This window comes from Rasamsonia byssochlamydoides (genome assembly GCF_041956645.1).
Source record: "Rasamsonia byssochlamydoides strain NRRL 3658 unplaced genomic scaffold VTN77scaffold_19, whole genome shotgun sequence".
NCBI lineage: Eukaryota > Fungi > Ascomycota > Eurotiomycetes > Eurotiales > Trichocomaceae > Rasamsonia > Rasamsonia byssochlamydoides.
Genome location: NW_027192402.1, coordinates 103,942 through 128,158, shown reverse-complemented (window position 1 = coordinate 128,158; position 24,217 = coordinate 103,942). Strand labels below are relative to the sequence as shown.

The window sequence follows — 24,217 nt, the reverse complement described above, 5'->3', positions numbered from 1 at the left end:
TCTTGTGGCTGTCTCCTCCGTCCAGTACGCTATTGAATTAATAGTAATAATCTGTCGGACATGTCGACGATCTTTTGTCTCCCTCACCCAGGAGCAAGCTCAACATGTGCCGCACGACCTCTCTTGTCATCTGATTTCTGTGAAGATGGCAAAGGCTGCTAAAACACGTTGATGCCAAGTTCATGGCGAGTTGGCAGCGGGCCCTACCCCTGACTCGTCTCCTCGGGCCGGTCAGGCCGAGTCTAGCACCGGTGGATCGAGAACTCTTGGAGTCTGGAGTTAGAACGCTTGAGCTACTGCACGCTCGACAGGAGAGCACGCGGAAATACACCTTCACATCACCGTGACAAAGCGACATCCTTCAAGGGTCTGACCCTTGTGCCCAACAGACAGCAAGAAACGGAGAACGGAGTATGTATCCGCTAATCAGAAGAGATGCTACATTCACCATGTCCAATCAACAATGTCTCTTTGTTCACTCGCAGAAACAATTCAGGGGCACATTCAAGGACATCACCAGGCTAGCCAGTTATGGATAGGCTCGGTATCACCGTAACGTTGACGGTCCAAAAGAAACCAGACAGAAAGCGGCATGAACTCCGAGTCCTGACGATCGATCTCGATCGACTGCTTATGCAACTCCGGCTCCAGGTCCATCCGCCCACCTCCACGCCATTGGAGTCTATCAGATTCCATCTCGCATGATGCCATCGTCATGGAGTCATAAATTATAATATTAAGACAGCCACACTCAGTTAGGAAAAAGAGTGGATGCAGCACGAACAGGTGGACAACGGGCGAACACTGGATTCCGTTTCCAGCCAGTCCCGCGCGCGGATGTTTCTGTACGGATGCACTTTCATTTGTTTCCCCCTGGGCAGGTTACCTGTTAGAAAGCTCGTTGGTCCGGGACGAAGGCTGGTCCGCTCCGGGATGCGGCGCAGGTTGGCCGCCAGCTTTGCCAAGCCGTAATTATTTTGCAGAGACTCGCCGCGGCCTGGAAACCGCGTCAGGCCGGCTCGATGCTGGCGCCGTCTAGCAGTGGCGATCCGCATCCGCTACGGGCAGCTTCGAAGCTTCCCACCTTCTCAGCAATTGACCATTCAGGAAAGGTTGTCCTCTGACGCCTCTGTTCAGGTTCAGGTTCAGGTTCGGACACATGCTGGCAACCGACCCAACGGCAAGTGAGTGTGGGTGTCGAACAGGCTCTCCGAAAACATTCACAGTACAAGCAAAAAAAAGGAGGTTAAAGAGCACACGGACCGAAGAACTAAGCAACACAAGGCAACACAAAAAAAACAGCGTTTCGCGGGATGCGGGAGTCGTTGCAGCCTCCCTACAACGCCACGCTGGGCGACTGGCTAGCCCAAATTGCTCTTCTCAAACACACTATTTCGTGTGTTCACCTCCAATGCACCTCCGAGTGGCTGGGTCAAAAATGACAGCCTGCAGTGGCGGCCAGGCGCCTTTATTATTGTTTTCTTGGGATGTTCGAGTCCAGAGACCGGCCGCGTATGCCATCAGTTCCACCAGGAAAAAGGAGAACCCTGTGGCCCTGTGGGTATCTCCTCCCGGCTCCGTAGTAGCTATCGATCATGCACCAAGCACGCCCAGACTGCCCCTGGGCTGTTAGGCTAACCGTGGAGAGCAAGAGGCAGAGCGACCTCCCGACCTGTCTGCTCTATTGGCGTACGAGGGGCCTGTTCAACTCAACCCCACTGTGACGGATCCTACCTGTTGGAAGACTCGAAGCTTATCCAGAATGGTAAGCTGCGTTGAACGGACTCGCTATCGCGGAGTCCATTTCCAGTCCCTCGGAGCCGCAGGAGCCCCATCCGAGCATCGATGTTTCTTGAGCAAAAGCTCGCCTGCCCAGGCGCCTGAGATCTTTTCGCTCTTGTGTTGACACATTGGGTCCTTGACTGACAAGACTCATGGTTGACGACGTCAACTACGACGTCGTGGTTCCTTTGACGACTGAAATATCATGTCCTGGCAGTTGAACAGCAGATAACTTAGATCTGCAACTCTTTATTGCCCCTAACTAGGTGAGATTGTTTTTTTTTTAAATAGCCCTGACTATCATGAGAATGACCCTTGCGCATTAATATCATGCAAGCGAAGCAATGCTGCTTGCGCTGCTCTCTGCGCCCCTCATTCTCCAGTTTGAAAGGCATATCAATTGTGCGGCCCAATTCTTTGTCTCTTTGTCTGTACTAACGCGAATGATCTCGTCCAGGACCGGATTCTCTTCCTTTGACCTGCCGAGTCTATTGTGAAGAAAGATCTCATTACACAGTTACCCGGACGCCCGAGTCTTCGCTGAATCCACAGTGAGGCTTTTCCCAATTTCAAAGCGCTCATCCTGCCGATTGTGCTGGTTTCAGAGGTACCTGGAATACTAAGACTGGTTAGATCGATGTGGAGAGAGCTGTCCATTTTGCGGAGCTCGGATTGACCGCCTGTCGCAAATATCTATCCTGTCATGTTTGGGTTTATGGTTATCTTCAGACATTGAGAATTGCTCAAATATCTGGCTTAAGATACCAGGAGGCCATTCGCGTCGCCTATTGATGCTGAATTGAAGATATTCCCTTCCCCTCCTCACCGTATGTTTCGATGAGAGTTCTGGTCGGTCCTGTGAACAATTGCTTCGGGAACTAGCCGAGAGGCATACGGTTCAGCTACCAGGGACGCCCGAGCTCCTGACCGTTGGTCAAGGATCGAGAAAACCATGGCTACCGACACTGAAAGTCGCCGTCGCGCCGAGGCGGACGCGCTTCCTACGCCATCACCTGCGCCGTTTCGGACGCCTTCTAGAGCCATGTCTCGACGCCGGAGAGACTCATCTCCCGGTCTATCGTTGTCTCCGCCGTCTCTTCCGCTGCAGCATTTGTCCCCTGACTATGATCATGAACACGCCATTGATGTTGTGAATGATGCAACGATATCACCGTTTGATCCACGCCGATTCACTCCCACACTACACGCGTCCCTCGTTTCCGAGATTCTTTCTTTGAGGAGGGAACTGGAGAACAAGAACAAAGAGATCGATGCGCTTGAAACAACCCTGGAAGACGCACGGACTGAGAATGAGGCTCTCAATGAAAGTTTAGCGAAGCATACGAAAGAGAACCGTTCGCTGAAGAGGCAGATGCAGCTCCTCGAGGGCGGTACCCTCACAGCGCTCAGTGATTTGGCTAAGGAACGAGACGATGCGGTAGAGAATATCACCGATGTTCGGAAGAGGCTGGAACAAGCACAAAAGAGGGCCCGGAGTCAAGAGGAAGAAGTCGAAAGAACCCAAATGTTATGGGATCGAGACAAGCAAGCATGGGAAACAGAGCGGAGAAATTGGGAAAGGAAGGTGCACGTTGTCGAAAATCGGTTGAAAGTCGTCCTGAATGAAGTTGCAGCGGCTCAAGCTGCTGGCGCGTATCGCAAGCACCAAGCGGGCGACGTTGATAAGCCAAGGAGAGACAGCACTGCGCGAGAAAGCGACACGGCAAGCGTTCGGTCGAGCGGTGCCTTTGGAAGGAGGCGAGCTAGCACGACCAGTGATAGTACCCAAGACGGAGAACCTTTCATCAACAGTGGGAGATTCTCCTCCATGAGCTTTGTTAATGGCGTCAAGTCTGAAGGTGTTAATCTGGCTGAGGAATTGGCCTTCGATGAGGAGGACGAGGAGGACGACTTCACCGAAGGGCCCGAAGATCTGCTAGAGAGAAGGCCTACTTCTGTTCATTCCCAGCTGTCCTATACCATGGGAATGAAAGCCCGAAAGATTCTTGGTCTCTCCTTTGATGGAAGCGTTGATAATCATGGCGCCTCTGATGTTTTGGAGCAGATTCGCTCACCAGACCAAATGGATTTTGGCATTGAAAAGCTCACAGGGGAACGCCAGATCGACTATCGGGATGTCGGCATTCAGTACTCGCCTCCCCCGTCGCCTCAGCTGCCGCCGCAACCAGAACTTTTGCAGGATGATGGGAGCGTTCCTGCATCTATCCTTGAAAACCGACCAGCAAGCGAAGAAAAGACAGAGGAATCGGCTACTGTGCCCGCAAGTCGTAGTTCCCAGAGGGTGGACAGCGGTACTCTGACCACGACAGTCGACATGGTATCCAGTTCATGCCAGACTGTCGACCTTCCGAGCCCTCCTCGGACACCCGAAGTCGCTCAACCTGCTTCAAGTATTAGCCAAGTCAAGATGGCCTCCAGCTCAACACAGACAGACCCGGTTATTATCAAGACTGAAGAGGAGCAAAAGGCATCGGAAGCGCCAAAGGAGCCCCAGCCATTCGCGGTTCCTATTCCGACGATTGCAATTCACCCGCCCGGTTCGGAACCCTCGTCCCCCAGAAGCAGTGTAGTTTTACCACCACATACCAAGAGCGTGTCATGCCAGACGGACTTGCCGGCGCTAAAAGATGTGCGATCTGTCTCAATGCAGACGGAAGAGATCCGAATCGACAAGCGCCCCGTCAAGCTCCCGGCGAGCCTGCTTCCATCAGCGATCAACGATCTGCCTACGAACAAGCCTGAAAGTCTAGAAATCTCAATGCCCTTCCGCTCGCCTCCTCCGCGGTCGCCTAAGCGTGGACCCCTGAAACCGTTTTCTGGTGAGGCAGGATCTAAGAACCTCAAAGGAAAGCAACCGGATCGCGTCCAGGCTTACCCAGGAAATAATGATAATGGCCCCCTGGCGGAGAATGGCAGTTCAGACATACGGCGTCCGTTCCGGACGAGTAGCCTGTTTGCTGGTTTCAGCGACGAAGAGTACCCGGAACATGGAGCCGTCAGCGATGATGAACTATACAACCGGCCTACTCTTAAATCCGAGAAAATACTTCCTCGGGCTAGTCTCGACGAGAATCCTTTACGAGAAGTTGATGAGCCGGACACGCAGGAAGCGTCCGCAAGCAATCGATCTAGGATGGGGTCCGTACGGAGAGCATCACGTGGATCGAAGATGGCCTCGTCTTCGAGACAATCAGATATCCGACGAGCAGCGTTGATCTCCAATGGTGCAGCCGCGCATCAGAGGACGCGTCCGCGAAGCCCTAGCGATCCTAGTATTGACAGTGCTGGTTCTGGCGGCGCAGCCCGACCTCCCTTTCCTGTTCCTATTCGACTCAGCTCGAGGAAGGTCCCCACTAGCGCCAGCGAAGGCGCGCAAAGTCCGACCCCGTACAGCAATGGGAATGAGCGCTCTGGAAGGCGTATTACAAGACAGCCTACCCTTCGCAAAGTTCGATCTGCCGCAGCAATACCGAGAGCGAATCAATCGGAACGCGCTCGGAGCCGGTCACCGCCTACAATGTCAACCTCATCTTACGCTCCTGACAGCCCGCAAGTTCCCCCAATGCCTCACGATGAGATTACAGCGCCTCGAGGCAAAAGATCGGCCAGGAAGCTGCCGTCGAACCGCACTGGTTCTCCTTCCATCCACTCCAATACCACCAGAGAGGAGACCACGCCAACCTCTATTCAGCCTACTAGCGTCGTTGACGCAATTGCTCAAACCATGGTGGGCGAGTGGATGTACAAATATGTGCGCAGACGGAAGTCATTTGGCATGTCGGACGCGAAGGACACTTGGGAGAGTGGGAAGAACACAGAAGAAGTATCTGCCAATATCACCAGCATCGGTGTCAGACACAAACGGTGGGTTTGGCTCGCGCCCTATGAACGTGCAGTCATGTGGAGTAGTAAACAACCGACGAGTGGCTCTGCACTTCTTGGTAAAAGTGGCCGCAAACGTAAGAGAAAATTCCCTTGCATGTTATGTCTAAGAAGCAGCTGGACAATGGCTGACCACAGAAACAGTGATCATTCAGTCCGTTCTTGATGTCAAAGACGATACACCCCTGCCCAAGGGCTCCGGCCCGCAGAGCCACTTTAACCGATCCATTCTCATCCTGACCCCTCAACGCGCGTTGAAATTCACTGCCATGAGTCTGGAGCGTCACTATGTCTGGCTCACAGCTCTATCATTTTTGAGTCATTCGAACCTGGGGATGAACGATCTGACGGCTTTTCCTCCGGTCCCTCAAGAGGACTTTGTGTCGGCCCCTCCGACCGCTGCTCTGAGGCGGAACCCTATTCGGGACTCGATCAAAGTCGCAAAGAGCAAGCCTCGCCAGCAACCGAACGCAAAGCGATCTTTTACCGCACACCCGGCTCCTGTCCCGGAGTACGGTGACGACATGTTCGATCCGATGGATGCGGCTGACCCTCCAAACGTACCCCGGTTCTCGAACCATTCTCGCAAACGTAGCAACACGGCTCCTCGTGCACTCCCAAGTGCATTCCGCAGCTTCTCAAGTAATGCGACCGTGCCGTCGACTTATAGCGGCACTACGGCCGCTTCCTCCGATCTGTATACCCTTTCTTCTATCGGAGGCCAGAGCAGCTTTAGTCAGCGAACTTCCGAGGCCAGTGGGCCGTCTAGTGTCGGCACGGGCAACTTTTTCGATGCTGTGGGTACGGTGCGGATGGAGGCTTTCATCGACCGGGTCGACGTCCCCCGGCATCGCGGAAATTACCACGGTCGACATGGAGTCCGAAAAACAGACTCAAGCCAGTGGGGGTCTGGCCATCATGAACTACCTGACTTCACGAGATCTGAGGATGGCAGCGACATCTTCTATCGGCATGATGATCCCTTCCGAGGATTCTAATCCGGTGTCCCTGATCACTATCCACTAACCATATGCCTATTTTCATATACATATACCCCAGGAGTCATGTGCACTGTATAATACACTGTTTTCTAATGTGTAAATAATTTCGGCTGTTTTGGAATTGTGGAGGACAGCGGGGTTGGCCTGAATCCGGAACCTCACGCTGAATTTTGCAATTACTCCTGGTGTCGGTAAATGCTTGTTTGTCTGATACCTCGTTCCTTTGATTTTTCTTTGTTACATTTCTGGGTTTTGGTATTGGTCTGGGTTGAGAGTACCAGAGGGATAACTGGACTGGCGCTGGTGCGTCTGCATCTCTTGCTGGGCTTGGAATCCTATCTGTCGGGTTGGACAGCACTGACATCTTTTCTTTTTCCTTGCCGTCTTTATGATACCACGGGCGCCTTTTAAGACTCCATCGTGTTCCTGTTCATTCCATCTCCTTTTTCTTTTTTGATCTTCGACCAGGCTGGAAGACTGTATGGACGGGAGATATCAGGATGCATGTACAGTATATTTCCGGGCAAGAATCCTCGCCGACATGACGGTGATTAGAATGAGACAAAGCTTCAAGCAGAAGTTTAATAATATTAAGGAAATAAGAAGCAAACAATGTTCATTTCGTTGGGGCTTCTCATGCATGCAGGATACACTGACTGCCATAGACCCCTGTCATTCTGTTGGTCAGCTTCTTCGTCGGGGATTCGATTTAGTTTAGGCTGGGTTCAGTTTAGTACAAAGTACCTAGGTATGCTGTGTCAGAAATCATTAGTATATAAAGTTATTCATGGAATTAATGAACCTGACTGTAATCGATCAGGTGCCGTTAGTCGTTGACTTGCTTGCGCTGTTCTGCAAGGGACTTTGCTTCATCTTCAATCCGTTCGTCCTCCTCTCTTCCATTGTTCCTCATCTTGCTTTCTGAACAATGGCAAAATCATCCCCGCTCCAAGTTACCGTTCTCCCCGCCACGCAGGCGGACTGCCTCACCCTGGCGCAAATCGAGTCGATCGCCTTCCATAGTACTAGCAATCATAATAATGGCAACAACAGCAGTGCCGACGACAGCGGCCGTCCTTCGACTCTAGCACGCGTCATGTTCGGCCCACCCACCGCGGAAGGCCACGCTTTCCGTGCCAAAGACCTCGCAGAGAAGATGCAGACTGATCCATCGCTCAGAGTTTTCAAGGCTGTTGTTAACGTTGACGCTAGAAAAGAAGAGCAGCACAAGATCGTCGCCTGGGCCGGGTGGCATTACTATTTCGACCCGCAGCCCATAGAAGAATGGCAGGACAAAGAATGGCCAGGCTCGTGGAGTCCCCAGGCATGCAACGACTTTTTTGGGACGATTGCCCGGAAGAGGAACCAGTATATGGGTGAGAAGAGATATGCTTGTCAGTCAACTTTCGACCTTTCTTTTTACAGCATCTGGCTTATTTTCTTTTTTCAGTACTCGAAGTCCTAGTCACTCTACCAGCGTACCAAGGCCTCGGGATCGGATCGCGCCTGCTCCAGGCTGGACTGGACCAGGCCGCTGACCAGCATGGTCTTTCCGACGCGTGGCTGGAGGCCTCTGTCGAGGGATACGCTTTGTACAGGAAATTCGGCTTTCGAGACGTTGATGAGATCCTCATGGATCTGACTAGGTACGGGGGGACGGGGTCTACGAGGCATGTTTGCATGCTGCGATCCGCTGATTGATTCAATTAATTCATTCACGTTCGAAGGAAGAAGGAAATAAACTGACTGACTGATGACTGACCGACTAATGCGGGAATTATGATTTTTTTTAACATGTCTTTGGAATTGAATGATATCATTTCGTTTCCACGAGATGTGAATCCATATTCGTATTCATATCATGACATGAATGCTTCTAGAAATCCGCACAAACAAGCAGATACAGAGTGTTCTTTCTCGTCATGAACTAATTTCATAGACATTGGCACAGGTCTATATCAGTTGAGACAACATGATTCCAAATTCATCATTGCTTGTCATCTCAAGCCCACTTCCCAAGCAAGGCCATGAGACCCGCCCCCAGCAATATGCAGACGATCATGAATGCCAACCGTCTTCGATCGCTCGTCCGGTCGGGATCGAACAGGAAATCGCGAGCCAGCAACTCCACCAGACCCGTGTAGATCAAAATCCCCGCCGAGATGGAGTCCAGCACGCCGGAGACGATGTTGGCCGTGTTGGAGTTTGGGTTGTACGTGTTGCGCACGCCGAGGCCGATGGCGATGGAGATGGGCGTCGTCAGGCCGTACGCCAGACAGAGCAACCAGGGCAGGTAGCTGTTGCGTTTGAACGGGATGGCCGACATGCGCGCCCCGATCCCCAGCCCTTCGAAGCTCTGATGAAAGACGAGCACCGGATACAGCGTGGCAAACTCGTCGCCAACGACGCCCAGGTTCAGCCCGATGATGACGGAGTGGAACATGACTCCGAATTCCAGAATCAGGAACGCGGCGATCTGCTGGCGGAAGGATTTCTCAGCCACCACCGAGTCCGACTCTTGCTCGTTGCATGCGATTTTCTGGCTGGGCAGAGTCTGCGGAGTCTCCTTGGTCGGGCAGGCCGCGGGGGTAATGTGATGATGATCATGGAGGTGAACATCCTGGACGATGACTCCTCTTTCGTCATGTTTGACGATCCCGTACTTGGACTCGACGTAGAGCTCGGCGCCAAAGTCCATGAGGAAAATCACCACGACGGAGGCAAGGACAATGGCCGGGACCCACGAGTACTGCGCCCAGTTGCCGGTCATGCCGACGCAGGTATTGGGGCCGATCTCGCCATAGGCCGGATCCAGCAGGTGGATGAAGGCCGTGGCGATGATGACGCCGGTGCCGAAGTACCGTGCAAAGAGATACACATAGACGGGGATCTTCAGCGAGGGGATGCGCTGTGCCACGACGGGGAAGAAGGTGGCTGCCGTGGAACAGAACAGGATGACGAAGATGGCCGAGATACGCGCGCCCAGCTGGCCGTTGTAGTCGTTCCCGGACGCGTTGAGATAGCAGATGACCTGGGCAGGGTCGACGTCGTTGAGATTGACGTTGGTAGGGTCGAAGGATGCCATGGTGACGATTTTCAAACTGACTGGACTGGACTGAGCAGCAGTCAGAAAAGGAAAGAGAAAAACCAGGGCGAACGAGAGAAGACAATGTCCACCAGCTGAGTGTCAGAGCAGCCGGGCTGACGATGATCACTTATACTAGTATGTAATTGACTAGTTAGTTGTCAGTTGAGGACCTTTGGGAAACCCACGCAGAGTTTGCAGAAGCGATCCCACCTTGTTAGCTATAGATCCACCAGCAAAGGATATATGTGTTCTATCCTCGTAGTCCCCAAGGTGGCAGGTATCTGGAGCAAGACATCGGATATCTATCCATCCGGTCTTGCCTGCAGGGTCCTTGATCTAGGTAGATACGAGCGTAGGATTTTACTGGAGGCTACAAGTCTACGACGCTCCCAAGGTAAGTGTTTGTGTGCTAGCTAGGGCTAGACAGTGGAGCGCTATCGTCTCGTATCGTATTATCATTATCATTATCATTATCATTATGGCTATGGCTATGATTATTATTCCGATTGACGGATAACAGATAGAATGTGGGATAAAAAAATCCGATTTATTTTATTTAAACTCCGAAAGCCACGAGGGCAGAGCATGGCATGGCAATAATTCCTGCCCCATCTCGGGCAGAAAATTACATACCTCTTCTCTCTCTGTGAGAGGCTGAGAGTCTTCCAATTTCAGGCTCGGTAACTTCGTCTGGGATTTTTTTTTATCGTTTGGATTTGATTGGCCTGGATGATTGTCATTATTGTTATTCCGTTATTTCGACTGGAGGAGGTGGAGGAGGTGGAGGACAGGGAGAATGAAATGAGGACCTTGGGAGAAAGACTGGACAAGACTGGACTGACATTCACATTGACAACATTGCCATTATTACCTACCTACCTTGGTAGGTACGTCATGTAATTCTCAAGTAGTTCGTATTATTCAAGAATGGTAGGATCATAAGTAGTAAATATTCCATGGATTAGAGTTATGGAATAATATAGTGTTTTCTCCCTCTCAGGAAACGAACAAATCCTGACTATGACTAATTACTTGGATAGTAACAACCCCAAGGAAAGAAAGAAAAGACTTTCTTTTTTTTTTAAAAAAAAAATTACAACCAGGTAGAGGTAGATCTGATTGAGATCATGGGAGACTGACTGACGGACTGCCTCGGAGATAACCTGACTCCAAATGGCTAAGGTATAGATAGGTCTATACAAACAAACAAACAGACAAATACTTTAGAAATCTGTTCAAACAACATCTCTCCCATAATAATATACAAACTAGTCAGTACAGTACAGTACAGTAGTTTCGATCAATTAAACCCACCTCTTCAACTCGATTAATTATTGTCCTTCGAGAAAGAGAGGGATATACCATGGACGTGAATGTGAATAAATGGGGAAAGGAGGTAGTAAAAAGTGAAAGAAAAAAACATTCTATTGTTGATATCGTTACGTTTTGGAACAAGAGCAAGGGCTAGGTTAAGAAATTAAGACATAGGTAGCAACCTTTCTATTCTTATCGATGGGACTCAGGGAGCTTCTTACATTATAAGATCTTTAAAGTAATCTTGGCAATGAAAAAAAATAGCAATAGGGACAGGAATCAATAAGACTAAGATTAGAATAGCCGAGTCCCAAAGGTACCCCAAGCATGAAGGAAGGCATTACGTTTTCCCTACTAATATTTTATTCTACCCTAGGCAAAAAGAAGAGAGAGTCATATAAGGAGGCTCGTGTATATATAATATATGTTAGTTATATAGTCGTCTAATTTCTTGTCGCCATCCTGGTTGCCAGTGTATTATATCATCTTCTCTCCTTCTCTCCATCAATCGCGTCTATGTATGCGATTCCCGCTCAGATCTAACTTTCTTCGTCGTCTTCTTTTCCAAAGCCTACTCCTTTTTATTTTTTTATCCACTCAATCACCCGAGCAAACAGGGGAACATAAAAGAAAAAACGAATAATGGTGTAGATTGTACTAGTACATGCAAACGAGACGATAACAGACGCGTGTGTAGTATATATGTCGTTTCTATTATATTCGAAAGTACGGCTCGATACCGATAATGACTATCGTCATCGTCCTCCTCCTCTTACAACTTGGCAGCTTCCTTGACCTCCCCAATCTTCAATTTCGGAGAGTATTTTTTCAGGACGGACTCGTTGTGGTACTGCATCAAACAAGCATAAACAATCAGCATAAATTCACACACATGACAGTCAATCAATCAACAAAGGACCATGAGGGTGTATTGTCCCTGGTCTACTGCTACATACCTTCCAAAACTGCTTGCTCGCATCCTTGCCGGCCACTCGCTTCAGGATCTTGGCGCCACCCGGGTGTTCGTCCACAAAGTTGGTGATGTCGTAGACGCCCTTGTCGATGATGATGTACAGGCCCTTGTCGGGGGTGTTGTGGCTGGCGACGTCGGCGGGGGTGAAGGTCTTGGACATGGTGAGCCTTGAGTTGACAAAGACTTTCTTGATTCTTGTCTCCTATATTTCTTTGTTTCGGGATAGATGGAGGCGGGAATAGAATGTTGAGTCCTGGTAGGAGGTGAATGTAAGAAGATCGATCTCGTGCTTGAGGACATGCGGAGATACTAATCTGGCCCGGTCCGCGGAGAAATGCCGAGGTTCGCGGAAGTCGACAGTCAGACAAATCACGCGACTCCCTATTGGCTGGCGAGTGCACCACATATGTACTCCGTATGTAGGTACCTAGGTACGAAGGAAATGATACGGGAAATAATGATCAATAAGAAGTAATACAGGACGTAATAGTATTAAACGAACAACAGTGGTATCTGGATTTACAATCGACACAAATGTAGTGGTGTATATATACAGATCCATCGGAACTACAGTACAATCATCAACGTAAGCTAGGTCATCCTGACTGGGAGTTTCCCAGTGATCAAATCTTGCTCTTCTCTCCTGCTGCTCCCTGCCCCTTAGGAACCTTCTTGTCCAGCCCCAGCGTCTCCAAGTCTTTCTTCTTGTGATAATGGGGCGCCACCTCGACCAGCCACTCCGGCTGCAGAGGCATATTGCTCCGCATGTATTCCTTGCTCGTCAGCACCAGCTCGTGGTAGATCACCCACTTCGGATTCACGTCGAACAGCGTGCTCGACGGATGCAAGTACACCGTCTGCCCGTTCTTCACCGTCCGGTAGCTGTCGCCACCCCGCTGCAGGCGCGCCGCATTGGGGAAGAACCCGGCCGTGATGGCCTTCTGGATCGGAACCAGATTGTTCGCCCCGCACGACGAGATGGTCACCTCCACGCGATCGCAGAGCTTGGCCAGCTGGTCCCGCACATCGCGCGCCCGGTTGAGACTGCGCTGCTGCAGGAAGTTCTCCCGCGCCCACACGTAGCTGAAGTCCGAGTCGACCCACTGGTTCCAGATGTTGAGCAGAGTCAGATGGTCGCCGCCGTCTTTGACCGTGAACCGCGCCCGCGCGCTGTCGGCATGGATCTTTTTATCCTTGGGCCGGTAGAAGAGCGCGCTGGCCTCCCCGAGCATGGCTATGATCGAGAGAACTTCTTCCACACAACCGTACTTGTCCGCCGCCAGAATGCACTTGGCCAGCATCGGATCGGTCGGGAACTCCGCCATCTGTCGCCCGACTTTGGTCAACTCGCCCCGGTCATTCAAGGCCCCCAGTGCGTAGAGCTGCTCCAGCGCCCGGATGATAGTTTCCGCAGGCGGAGGATCCATAAAGTCGAAGTCCAGCAGCTGGTCAATGCCCAAAGACTTCAACATCAAAATGACTCCGCTGAGATTGGTGCGCTGAATCTCCGGGGTCGTATTGTCCTCCAGCTCGTTGTAATACGCCCACTTGGTGTACAGTCGGAAGCATTTCCCGGGACCAACCCGACCAGCTCGCCCGGCGCGTTGCGCGGCGGACGCTCGCGAACACGGGGTCACCACCAAGCTCTCCATGCCGGTCCGGGGATTGAAGACGTTTTCCTTGACGAATCCAGGATCGATCACGTACACAATGCCGTCGATCGTCAGACTCGTTTCGGCAATGTTGGTGGCAAGGACCACTTTTCTCGCGCCAGGAGGCGTGGGTTCGAAGATCTTGGTCTGCAGTTCCGAAGGCAGGTTGGCATAGATCGGAGCGATGATCATTTCGGGGATTTTACCCCCGAGTTTACGCGCCGTCTCCTGTAAACTCTGCTCGGCAGCCTCGATTTCTTCTTGACCGGTAAGGAACACGAGTATGTCCCCCGGGCCCTGCGTGATATGGATTTGGAACACGGTCGTGATCGCGGCAGCCAGATAGTTGGCCTCCGGCTGGGATGTGTAATGGATGTCGACCGGATACCGGCGGCCGGGGATGTTGAAGATCGGGGCATCATCAAAGTATTTTTGGAACTTCTGCGCATCCATGGTGGCGGACGAGATGAGAAGCTTCAGATCCGGTCGGGCCTTGGCGATATCCTTGAGTAGACCACAAGCAATGTCGGTTGCGACGGTTCGCTCATGGGCTTCATCGATCATCAACGCCGAGTAGCCACCCAGATCCGGCTCCGTCAACAGCTCTCGCAGTAACATACCGTCCGTCATGTACTTGAGCACGGTTTTGTCGCTCGTGTTATCTTCGAACCGGATCGAATAGCCAACCTCGTGGCCCAACTTGACCCCCATTTCCTCGGCAACTCGAGCGGCGACACTCATGGCCGCCACTCGCCGGGGTTGCGTACACCCGATCTTCATCCCGCCCTTGGTATATCCTGCCTCGTGTAGATATTGGGGAATCTGAGTCGTCTTCCCCGAACCAGTCTCACCGACGATGATCAGAATCTGGTGGTCGTGAACCGCCTGGATGAGCTCGTCGCGGAACTGGTAAATCGGGAGGCTCTTCCGGGTCTCCTCGATCGAAGCCGCCTTCTTCTCCGCCGCGTCCAGCTGCTGTTGCAACAGGCGCTGCTCCTTGGTCAGAGGCTTTCGGTCGCCCTCGAGTTTGGAGTCTAGGATAAAGTTGATCTTTTGAGCGTCGTCAAAGACGTATTCATAGTCTCCTTCGTCCACGAACTCCGCTCGCGTGATCTGCGCTTTAGCCTTAGCCGTCTGCTCGCGCTCCCACTCCTCTTGCTCCGTAACGAATCGCTCTTGGCCATGTTCATCGCGGTCGATATACCGCTTATACAGCGCCTCCTCCTTCTTCTTTCGGTCAATCTTCCCCTTCTCGGTAATGTAGTCTTCGGGCATCATGTAGCCATCACGATGATCGTCGATCCGGAGTCTCTCCTCCGCGATCCGCAGGATTTCCCGGTTCCTCGCAAACTCCTCCTTCTCTCGGCGGGTGAGATTGGGGTTCTCGCGAAGCTCCGCTGTCTCCTCCGCGACCTGTCTCCGCAAAAGCGCCAGACGTTCTGCCTCTCGTTTCTTCAGGTACTCCTGTCGGGACCGCAGACGCAGCTCGGGCATTGCGGCACTCCTGGCTTCAGGATCATCTGCTAATGCTCGTCGATTGGCTAGATCCCCACCACGCCTAGCCGACGAACGGTCCTCGACGATTTTCTTCTTCGACTTCTCATCCTTCTCCGCGAGACGTTTTGCAAACTCGTCTCGCTCTCTCAAATCACGTTGACGTTCTATCTCCGCTTTGGTCTCGGGATCTAGGTCAGCAGATGATGTAGATCGCGGCGACGCAGAACCATCGTCCAGCCTTGTCCGCTTAGAGGGCGATTCCTCGAACTCCTCGCCGTCCTCGCCTCGGTTCTCAGGGAAACCCTCATCCTCGGGTATCTCCTCGTCACCCCAGCGACCTTCGAAGTCCTCGACATCCCTCTTGCGCAACTTTTTCGATCGGTGATGGCGATCACGGCTCTCGCCGTCCTGGCTTCGGTCTCGTTTTCTTCTCTCGTCCTTCTCGCCGTGTCGACTACGTCCGTGATCATCGTATCCTTCATCATGGTCTGCCCAGCGGCTACCATTGATCTTCGTGTCCCGACTTCTGTCTTTCTCTTTTCGTTTCCGTCGCTCCCTGTCCAATTCCACATTCGCAGGACCCAAGGTAGCGGTAGTGTCCAGCAAATCATCCTCCATTTCCACCAGCCGATATTTCTTCTTCGTCGTATCCGCAGAAGTTTTCTCCCTGGGCTTTTCTTTCCCGGTACTGCCATCGCCGCCACCAACCCGTTTGTACAGCTCGCTGCAAAACGCGTCTATTTCATTGTCACTTCCTTCCAGAAATGGCATCAATTTGTCGCGCAGTGTACTCACGGACTTCGCACCGCCGGCGGTTGCGAGGACAAAGTCGATAACGGTAGGGTCGGATGCGCCCGTCAGGCGAAGAAGGGAGTCGGAGACGAACGTTCTCGTGTCCATGTTGACGGTTGCCCTGTAAAAGTAGGATTATACCGATTCTTCGTTTAATCTTCGGCGACAAAAACGCCACTTCACTCAATATTTGTAGTTTCCCCCTCCGGCAGGTGGTTGCGAGGCACTGTTTCTTCTTTTCAAGCAAGAGATGATGAAACCTTCACGGAAAGTTAGAGAGCCCCGGATACTTGCGCGGATGAAATAAAAGGATGCAGCAACCTCTGCTTCGGGGCTCGGCTTTTCGACGGCCTATGTGTAGCAAGGTCTTCGTCTCCCTTCATGAAATCCGCGGACAGCTTTGCGTCTGGCGGCCGTTGACTGCAGTCTAGTCTAGGCCGCTCGTTCCCGTCTCGTGAGCCAGATTTGAAATTGGGTTAGCTCGACTGCTCACTGTTGGCCCGCGGCATTGATTGAGCTTGTCGCAGAATTCAATTCTGCTTTCTTGCGCGAGACAAGATGTTATGTCGCGCGACGCTGCAAGAGGAGAAAGAAGTTCATTGGAATTAGGTGCGGCGAAGTTGCCGACGTTCGTGGAAATTATGCCAAGAAATGCGAGGTTCCGTGTTTGGCGCGCTGCTACAGGCTGACGGGTGGTGGCGAAGACAACTCGACTGACAAGGTTGTACGGTCAGTATTATGCCATGGTTGCTTTTAAGTGAATGCTCCTGTTGTATATTCTTTCTCCCTTCGCGTAATTTGATGGGAGAAATAGAAGACATCCTGGTATGAACCTACCTGCTTGAAGATATCCAATCCTCGGAGATGAAAATATATCTCTTATCTCTAGAACGATCAAGCGTGACAGCAGCAGAAGGAAACAACCTTATAACCAAAGCTCATCCATAAGCTATAATTCTCATCAGAATCACACATAGTTAGACTTGGATTTTTCTTTCCTTAAAGAAGACAAGAGAGAGACAAAACGACCCAAATCTATAACAGAACCTGCCTTACTCATGCAACAGGAGTAGTAAAATTCGCAGGATACAAATCAAAGCTTTGTGTCAGCGGGCATCAAAGGCCGCGAAGGTCGCGCGTTGAATTTTTTCTTGCTCTTCATTTTGGTAAAATGCGGTTCTTTCCCGTCGCTCTTTCCTGCCAAGTTTGCCAGGAAGATTTCCAAGCGGGAAAGAGCGCTGTCAAGCTTGCTGTGAGCATCATCATCATTATTATACTCCCTAATAATACCATCAATCCATTATCTGCGGCTCTCTCTCTCTCTCTCTCTCTCTTTTTTTTTTTGTTTGATTTTGACTTTCGGTTGGCCGTCTCTAAAGGACCTTTAAAGGGGTCACGCCAATCATTGAATTCATCAATTCCCTGTGTATACTCTCCGAGTACACCCAACAGGAAAGCTAGAGTCAAGAAAATACGATCATTGTGCCATACGGAGGCCTGCAAGTTTAGTTTTTCCTCCCTTCCGGCCAGCTGTTGTGCTGTGTTTGTGACGAGGATAACAAGGGGGGTGGGGGGAGAGAGGGGGAAGAAAAAGAAAGTTAATTCGGATCTTCATCATTATTATTTACTTCATTTTATTGGATTATTATCCATAGGGACCCAATTCCCCCCAAAAGGAGGTTATGAAGCGGATGGATATCTCGGTGGCGTGTATTTTTAATTGTGGGATAATTGGAACCCACGGGAAGTTACCAGAATATCGAGGAGATCAGAACCCGCCGCGTAGGCTTCTCTCCAGTACCCCGATAAAGTTGGAAATGTTGTGGGATTACCATCTTGGGAAGTTGGGACGCGTTGTTTTGTTTCAGCAGGCCCAAAAAAGGATCTCTGGGAGAGGTGGGTACTCGATCCTGCATCCTGTCCATGTCGCAAAATCGGCATAATATTCATTAGTCATTATTATTGAAGATCATAGTGGTCAACAGTGAAAATTCTAATAAGAATAGACCAGTCTCTCTGGGTACTAAAAATTAGACACCAGAAAGAAAAAAAAATCAGGACATGCCCAAGCCACGTCAGATTCAGTTTGAAGGGCGCATAAGACGTGTGGAATTCGGTGGAGACTCCCCCGGAGTTAGTATCCTGGCCGAGATGGACCAACATGTGTGGATTGTGGTGTGTATACTGCAGAATGGCGAGCCATATTCCTCAGAACCCGGATAATGATTCCGTAGGCTCCTTAAGTTTTAACTAGATGGTGACAGACGCAAGGGAGAGAGCATGAGTATGACAGACAGATGGAGAGATACGGAGTAGACAGATAGACAGTACGGAGTAGAGCGGGCCGGCTTGCCCGATAAGATGCCTATCGATAGGGTAGTGTGGCGAGGTCTTGGCAATGTCACCTGACTGGGACCCCCTCTTCCACGGTATGACTCAAGGGTATGTACCCCAGCATTAGCTCAGCTGTCAGTGATGGATATGCTGAAGCACTCGCCTGATATCTGTACGTCAACAGAGGCATGTAATAATATTAAGTTGTTTTGCTTGATTTCTGGTGCAGGGACTGCGGCGAAGAGCGGTCAGCGCATGAGTACCCGCGGTGTTGCGATGCGGTCAACCCATGTCGCGCCAACGGTTGGTCCCGCGTCTTCGCGCGTAATCCGGCAGCGCTAAACCCGATAGGGGTCAACAACAACGCGCGCCTCGAGCGCGTGGGATGGCGTTGTCGCCTCGCCCACCCTCCTCCTCCAGCTTGCTGCTCTCAAACTTAACTTCCCTGCCAACCAGACAGCATCCACTGTGCCTGACAGAAGCCCAACCCAGGCCTGACACGACACGACACCTCAGACTTCAGTCAGCAGTTTCTGCCCCTCCCTCGCCTTGTGTTTGTTGTCGACGCTGCAGTCGCAAACTCGACTCTTGCGGATCAATCAATCCTCCTGCGGATTCTGGTCATCTTCTTTTTCTGATATTGTCTGGCCCCCATACCGGGTGTCGCTGAGTGCTGCTATCAAGCTTTCATATTCTTTTTTGCCTTCAATTGCATTCCAGCCGATACAATCCTCCTACGACATTGCTACGGGATCTCTGCATTCCTCGGCGCCTTCCGCGACATCTGATTCGCGCCCTTCTAGAACAATCATCGCCCCTGGAACATTCCACGCTCGCTCCATTGCGAACCCAGGGAGTCATCAACTCATCGTGTTTCAGTCAGGCGCGTGCCTGTTGTCGAGAGCTGTGTGGAAACTGGTTACAAGTCAAGAAACAGGACGCATGGAGGCGACTGCGCCCTCGAATTCCTCGCAATGATCTTGTGATTCACAGGTCTTTTGTGACGCACCCTTTACACCCTCGACAACGGACCCGTTTCTGAACCCTCCGCATTCCACTGGCGCTGTTGGTTGCTGCCTCAGCTTCGGCCATTGCGCTGTCAATAGTCGATTCTTGCAGTCCATAACCTCCCACACTCGCAGCCGTGGTCTGTTTGTTCAGGTGACGGGTTGGCCTCGTGCTGTACAAACGGGTTGCTGTCGCGCCATTTGAACAGCTTCCAGCCCTGCTACAGGTGGGAAGAATTGTCGCAATAGAGTAAGACAGCACTTATTCAGCGTCAACAGCCTCTTCACAACAAGGACAAAAAGAAAGAGAAAGGGGTTGTTCTTTGAACAGAAGACAGAGTCACGACTCAGACTGCTCACATCAGCACCGCCGAGAGAGACACATTCCCTAGAAGCATGGTCGCGACATTTTCGCCGCACCGGGATGCCGGCGGCACCCTCCACCTCCCCTCTCCCACAGGGATGCACCATGTTGATGCCAGTTCCGCCATAAGACAACTGCGTCGATCTTTGTCGCGCTCACCATCCAAGAGCTCCGACTTTCGCCTGCTGCCGTCACGAACGAACATGCCCTTCATCTCCTCTCCCCTCTCACCGTCACGGAAGGGAAACCTCTTCTTCGTTCCAGCGACAACATCGAATTCATCATCAACAACTCCTGCCGCCATTCCCTATTCCCCGAGTGCAAAGATCAGCAAGCCGGCAATGCGCCGAACTGGCTCACTACAGAGCACCCGGACGCGAACATCTCCAAAAAGCCCCTCCAAACGCGCGTTGAACATTTCCAGCGATCAAGGTAATGCGACTCCGGCACAGCCCGCGGTGATCCTATCTGGCGATGAGAATCTCGTGACAAAGGCCGTCACAGACACAGATACAGAGACAGAGGAGAACAGTCTCCCCCCGGAACACGTCCTTGCCCCGCCGGAGAACGGCAGCCTTGCATCCAAACCCGCCCCCGTTCGCGTTGAGAAGCGGCGGAGTGGGAATCTCGGGCCGTCCATAGTCAGTCCTCTGAAACGCAGCGACGGCATCATGAACCTTGATCAGGCAAGCTTCGAGAGCCCGTCAGCGAAAAGGCGTAGTCTTCACGGCGCCAGCTCTACTTCTGACTTCAACGTCTTTGATGGCACCGACGGCAGTCAAAATGGATCTCCACCCAACGAGCAATTGGATGGCTCAACACGTGACCCCGACGCGCAAAGCATTTCCATTCCCCAGTCACCAGCGAGCCCATTCGCGACGATTTCAAAGCGATCGTCCTCGTTGAGGAGGTCAACTCTGCAACAGCGTCAGAGTGATCGGTCGTTTCTCTCTCGATCACGACTGCTGAATGCAGAAGGTTCAGAATCACCGCCTGCTAGTCCAGCTGGCGTCATGAGACACCGCATGTCTCTCGACAGCAGCCTTTCCATTGCGTCCGGGCGCGAGAGTCCGTTTAACTCTCCAGCCCCGTTTTCCTCGGGTCACTCGCTCTTCTCGAACCAAAATGGCGTCGGAGCAACACCTCATGCGGCCCATCCCCTGTCGCGCACTATCACCCAGTCCTCGTCGAGTTCCAGCTTGGCAGATGATTCGCCCACCCATGAACCCATCCACAAGGGCGAGCGGCCGAGAGCCGTTTTGAACTTCTCCAAGTCCCTTCCTGCTGGTGCTACGAGGCCGGGCGCTGGACGCCAGTTCACTCGGACAGACTCCAACTCGTCGTCGGAGTCCTTTGCGACGCCAGAGAACTATAAGCTCGTCAAACCTCTTCCGGCTGCCTTCATGTCGACCGGTTTGATCTCGAAGAAGAACCGTAACGCCGAAGATTTGCAGAATCCGTCGGGTCTCGGCAAGAACATGCCGGACACTCCCTGCAAAAGATCAACCAACATGTTTCCCACTGCGCAGAAAGCGTTGCCGGTGCGGCCCATTGAAAGACCGAAGCTTGTGCGCCAGTCGCTCGCGGTTCCTTCAACGCCGTTCAATCCGCAGCATACGCGCCCGGCCCCGGGTCCCTTTGCCCGGGGAACGGGCATTTTCGGCAGTGTATTTAATCGGCCCGAGGGCTCGCGTCGTGATAGTTTTGTCAGCGTTGACGGCGACGAGTCACAGTCCCCGTCGACGCGACACGAATACCAGTCGATCATGGACTCTGACTTACCTCCAACACCAACCAAACAGGCAAACGGTCTGTTCCCTGATGGATCGGGCACGCTTCGGGTCGCCTCTCTCGAGAGCCTGTCGGAACCGCAAGGGTCTACTCGTGAGTACTCCCCATGACACCTGATTGTCACGTCGCATATGCTAATCATCAGCAGCGGGGCCGCCGAATGATAACCTCGATCATCCGTCTCCACGAACTCCCAAAGACAGTATCCTACCACCAGATCCCAGTGGATTATCGATCTCCGCTCTCCATGAACAGCCATTGGGTAACGAGGACTTTAACTCGTCTACCATTACTTTCCCAGCCACGCCAACTGGGCCGCGCGACTACTTCGCTCAGACTGGAAAGCGCCTGAGCCTGTCTGGCTACAATGCCCCGGATGTGGATCCCAGCCTGACGTCGCGGTTTGAGAAGGTCGAGCTCATTGGAACCGGCGAGTTCTCGCAGGTGTATCGTGTTACCAAGTCTCAGGACGCTTCACCGTACAAATCAATCTTCTCGCTGCCCAACAAGGGCACGAACTCACCGACGGTGCTGCCGGAGCGGGTATGGGCTGTTAAAAAATCAAAACATCCCTACACTGGTTCCCGAGACCGTGAACGCCGGATGCGTGAAGTGGATATTCTGAAAGCCCTAGCCAATTCCGATCACGTCATTTCTTTCGTCGACAGTTGGGAAGAAAAGGGGCATCTCTACATCCAGACGGAATTCTGCGAGGAGGGCAGCCTAGACGTTTTTCTTGCCCAGGTTGGACTGAAGGCCAGACTGGATGACTTCCGAATCTGGAAGATTTTGCTCGAACTGTCTCTGGTAAGATTTTCCTTTGACATATCCTTCCGAAGTAGGGAGGCGTGACTAATTTTTTTTGTGTAGGGAGTGAGACATATACACAACGCCGGCTTCATCCATCTCGATCTGAAACCGGCGAACATCTTGATTACCTTCGAAGGTGTGCTTAAGATCGCCGATTTTGGCATGGCAGCACGCTGGCCCGCTGAGGAGGGCATCGAAGGCGAAGGTGATCGGGAGTACATTGGACCCGAAATTCTGATGGGACGCTACGACAAGCCTGCGGATATATTTGCACTAGGACTCATCATGTTCGAGATTGCAGGAAATGTGGAACTGCCGGACAATGGATTGTCGTGGCAGAAGCTCCGAAATGGCGATATGAGCGACGTCCCGAGCTTGACATGGAGCTCCGAGAGCAGCATCTTCCGAGACGCATCTGGCAATCCTCTGCCGGAAGAGGCGTCCTTTGAAGAGTTGTGTGCGTCTGATGTTGGAGAAGATGACTTCGACGGAACGGATTTCAAACCTCGAGAGCGCAAACCTATTCGAGTCGCGCGAAGTGGGGAGCTCGTCGAGCCTCCCAGCTTCATGGTCGACGCCAACCATGAACAGGCTTTGGACAAAATTGTCCGGTGGATGATTTCACCGAATCCTGATGACCGGCCTACTGCAGACCAGGTATTGCAAACCTATGGAGTCCAGTGGGCTGAGCGCCGACGGCGTGCCGGAGCGACTGTCTTTGAAGGCAACTGGGGCCCAGCTGACGAAGTCCTCGCTGAGGATGCTGAGATGATTGATGTTTGATTGTATGACGGACACGAAGTTTATTATGCGAATGGGCGCGGCGTTTTGTCTTTCCAGGCCATGGAGTTTGGATCGATTGGGGTTCTGCTTCTACCTTAGTCCACCTACCCTGTTTTGGCGGATGCGTGATGATCGCCTAGCCAGAGCAATAAGTTACCTGCGATGACTTTTTGTCGGTTATCAATCCTTTGACGGATCATCGGTGTACCTGGATCCCATGGCATTCATGATTCTTCGGATTTGTTATTCCATCTTGTGTCTTCAACATATCTACAACCGGAGCGGGGATATGACCCCTTGTATTTTATTATCCATATGTCCATACACAGGGGTTTGGCGTATGGTACGAAAAACGTGAGGCTATCTATTTTGGTGGGTTTTCTTGAGAGAGACCCCACTTGTCTTTTCTCGGTCTGATTTTCCTTTCCTTTTTGAGCGTTTTGTCACTCGTTTTCTTTTCCTTTTTCTTTTCTTTTTGTGTCTGATATCATACCCCTCTGATATTACTGTCGATCCTTACCGAGCCGGCTGTTTCCTTTACATCGCTTTTGCATCGGGGCAACCAATAGAGGGTTGATTCTGTCTGATCCCCCCTGGCCATGGTTGCTTGTTCCCAGTGTGTGCACAGTGTCTTGAAGAAACGAACCTAACTGATGCGATTAACGACCGTTGTTTGAATTTGGGCCCAAATGTTCCGGGGATATCCATCCATCCATCCACCCACAAGATCGGGGTACAATATACCTGTACAGTTCAGCTTTTTTTTTCTTTCTTTTTTTTTCTTTTGTTGGTCTCCTTCGTGATGAATGTGTTTTTATTAAGAAGCAAGAGTAAGGAAAGGGCTTGCAGCAAAGCTTCTTTCTTGGGCCTTTTGACTTTGACTTGAGACTTTGACATGGGACATGAATCTTTCCAGTTGCAAAAGAGTTTTTTTTTCTTATTTTCTTATAATTGTACCAAATTAGTTTATAATTGTAGATAGTCAGACAGAATGACAATGTCACAAAGTTCACAAATTTCAGGAGTTTTCATCTTGTAATGCAAATGTCCGCAGGCTTGTTTGTGTGTTCGGCGGGCTCTGAATTTCCCAGTGCAGTGATTCATTCCCTGACTGATCCATCCGCAG

At 51.6% G+C, this 24,217-nt stretch overlaps 8 protein-coding genes across 8 annotated transcripts; 5 read left to right on the top strand and 3 right to left on the bottom strand.

Moving 5' to 3' along the window:
- Nucleotides 1–1,159: 1,159 nt before the first annotated feature.
- VTN77DRAFT_2485 (uncharacterized protein) lies at nt 1,160–1,633 on the top strand (the record flags this gene model as incomplete). Its single annotated transcript, XM_069418329.1, has 1 exon — nt 1,160–1,633. The coding sequence occupies one exon, from the start codon at nt 1,160–1,162 to the stop codon at nt 1,631–1,633; it is 474 nt and encodes a 157-aa protein (XP_069279111.1).
- A 1,101-nt stretch (nt 1,634–2,734) lies between these two features.
- On the top strand, nt 2,735–6,683 carry VTN77DRAFT_2484 (uncharacterized protein; the record flags this gene model as incomplete). Its single annotated transcript, XM_069418328.1, has 2 exons — nt 2,735–5,762; nt 5,830–6,683. The coding sequence occupies 2 exons, from the start codon at nt 2,735–2,737 to the stop codon at nt 6,681–6,683; spliced, it is 3,882 nt and encodes a 1,293-aa protein (XP_069279110.1).
- Nucleotides 6,684–7,614: 931 nt separating this feature from the next.
- Nucleotides 7,615–8,387, top strand: VTN77DRAFT_2483 (uncharacterized protein; the record flags this gene model as incomplete). Its single annotated transcript, XM_069418327.1, has 2 exons — nt 7,615–8,080; nt 8,137–8,387. 2 exons carry the CDS (start codon nt 7,615–7,617, stop codon nt 8,385–8,387), a joined length of 717 nt encoding a protein of 238 aa, XP_069279109.1.
- A 301-nt stretch (nt 8,388–8,688) lies between these two features.
- VTN77DRAFT_2482 (uncharacterized protein) lies at nt 8,689–9,771 on the bottom strand (the record flags this gene model as incomplete). The annotated part of the gene is made up of 1 exon (XM_069418326.1): nt 8,689–9,771. One exon carries the CDS (start codon nt 9,769–9,771, stop codon nt 8,689–8,691), a length of 1,083 nt encoding a protein of 360 aa, XP_069279108.1.
- Nucleotides 9,772–11,860: 2,089 nt separating this feature from the next.
- On the bottom strand, nt 11,861–12,221 carry VTN77DRAFT_2481 (uncharacterized protein; the record flags this gene model as incomplete). The annotated part of the gene is made up of 2 exons (XM_069418325.1): nt 11,861–11,938; nt 12,045–12,221. 2 exons carry the CDS (start codon nt 12,219–12,221, stop codon nt 11,861–11,863), a joined length of 255 nt encoding a protein of 84 aa, XP_069279107.1.
- A 463-nt stretch (nt 12,222–12,684) lies between these two features.
- VTN77DRAFT_2480 (uncharacterized protein) lies at nt 12,685–16,110 on the bottom strand (the record flags this gene model as incomplete). The annotated part of the gene is made up of 1 exon (XM_069418324.1): nt 12,685–16,110. One exon carries the CDS (start codon nt 16,108–16,110, stop codon nt 12,685–12,687), a length of 3,426 nt encoding a protein of 1,141 aa, XP_069279106.1.
- A 1,063-nt stretch (nt 16,111–17,173) lies between these two features.
- On the top strand, nt 17,174–17,722 carry VTN77DRAFT_2479 (uncharacterized protein; the record flags this gene model as incomplete). Its single annotated transcript, XM_069418322.1, has 1 exon — nt 17,174–17,722. The coding sequence occupies one exon, from the start codon at nt 17,174–17,176 to the stop codon at nt 17,720–17,722; it is 549 nt and encodes a 182-aa protein (XP_069279105.1).
- A 2,017-nt stretch (nt 17,723–19,739) lies between these two features.
- On the top strand, nt 19,740–23,091 carry VTN77DRAFT_2478 (uncharacterized protein; the record flags this gene model as incomplete). Its single annotated transcript, XM_069418321.1, has 3 exons — nt 19,740–21,591; nt 21,647–22,305; nt 22,369–23,091. 3 exons carry the CDS (start codon nt 19,740–19,742, stop codon nt 23,089–23,091), a joined length of 3,234 nt encoding a protein of 1,077 aa, XP_069279104.1.
- Between the last annotated feature and the right edge of the window lie 1,126 nt (nt 23,092–24,217).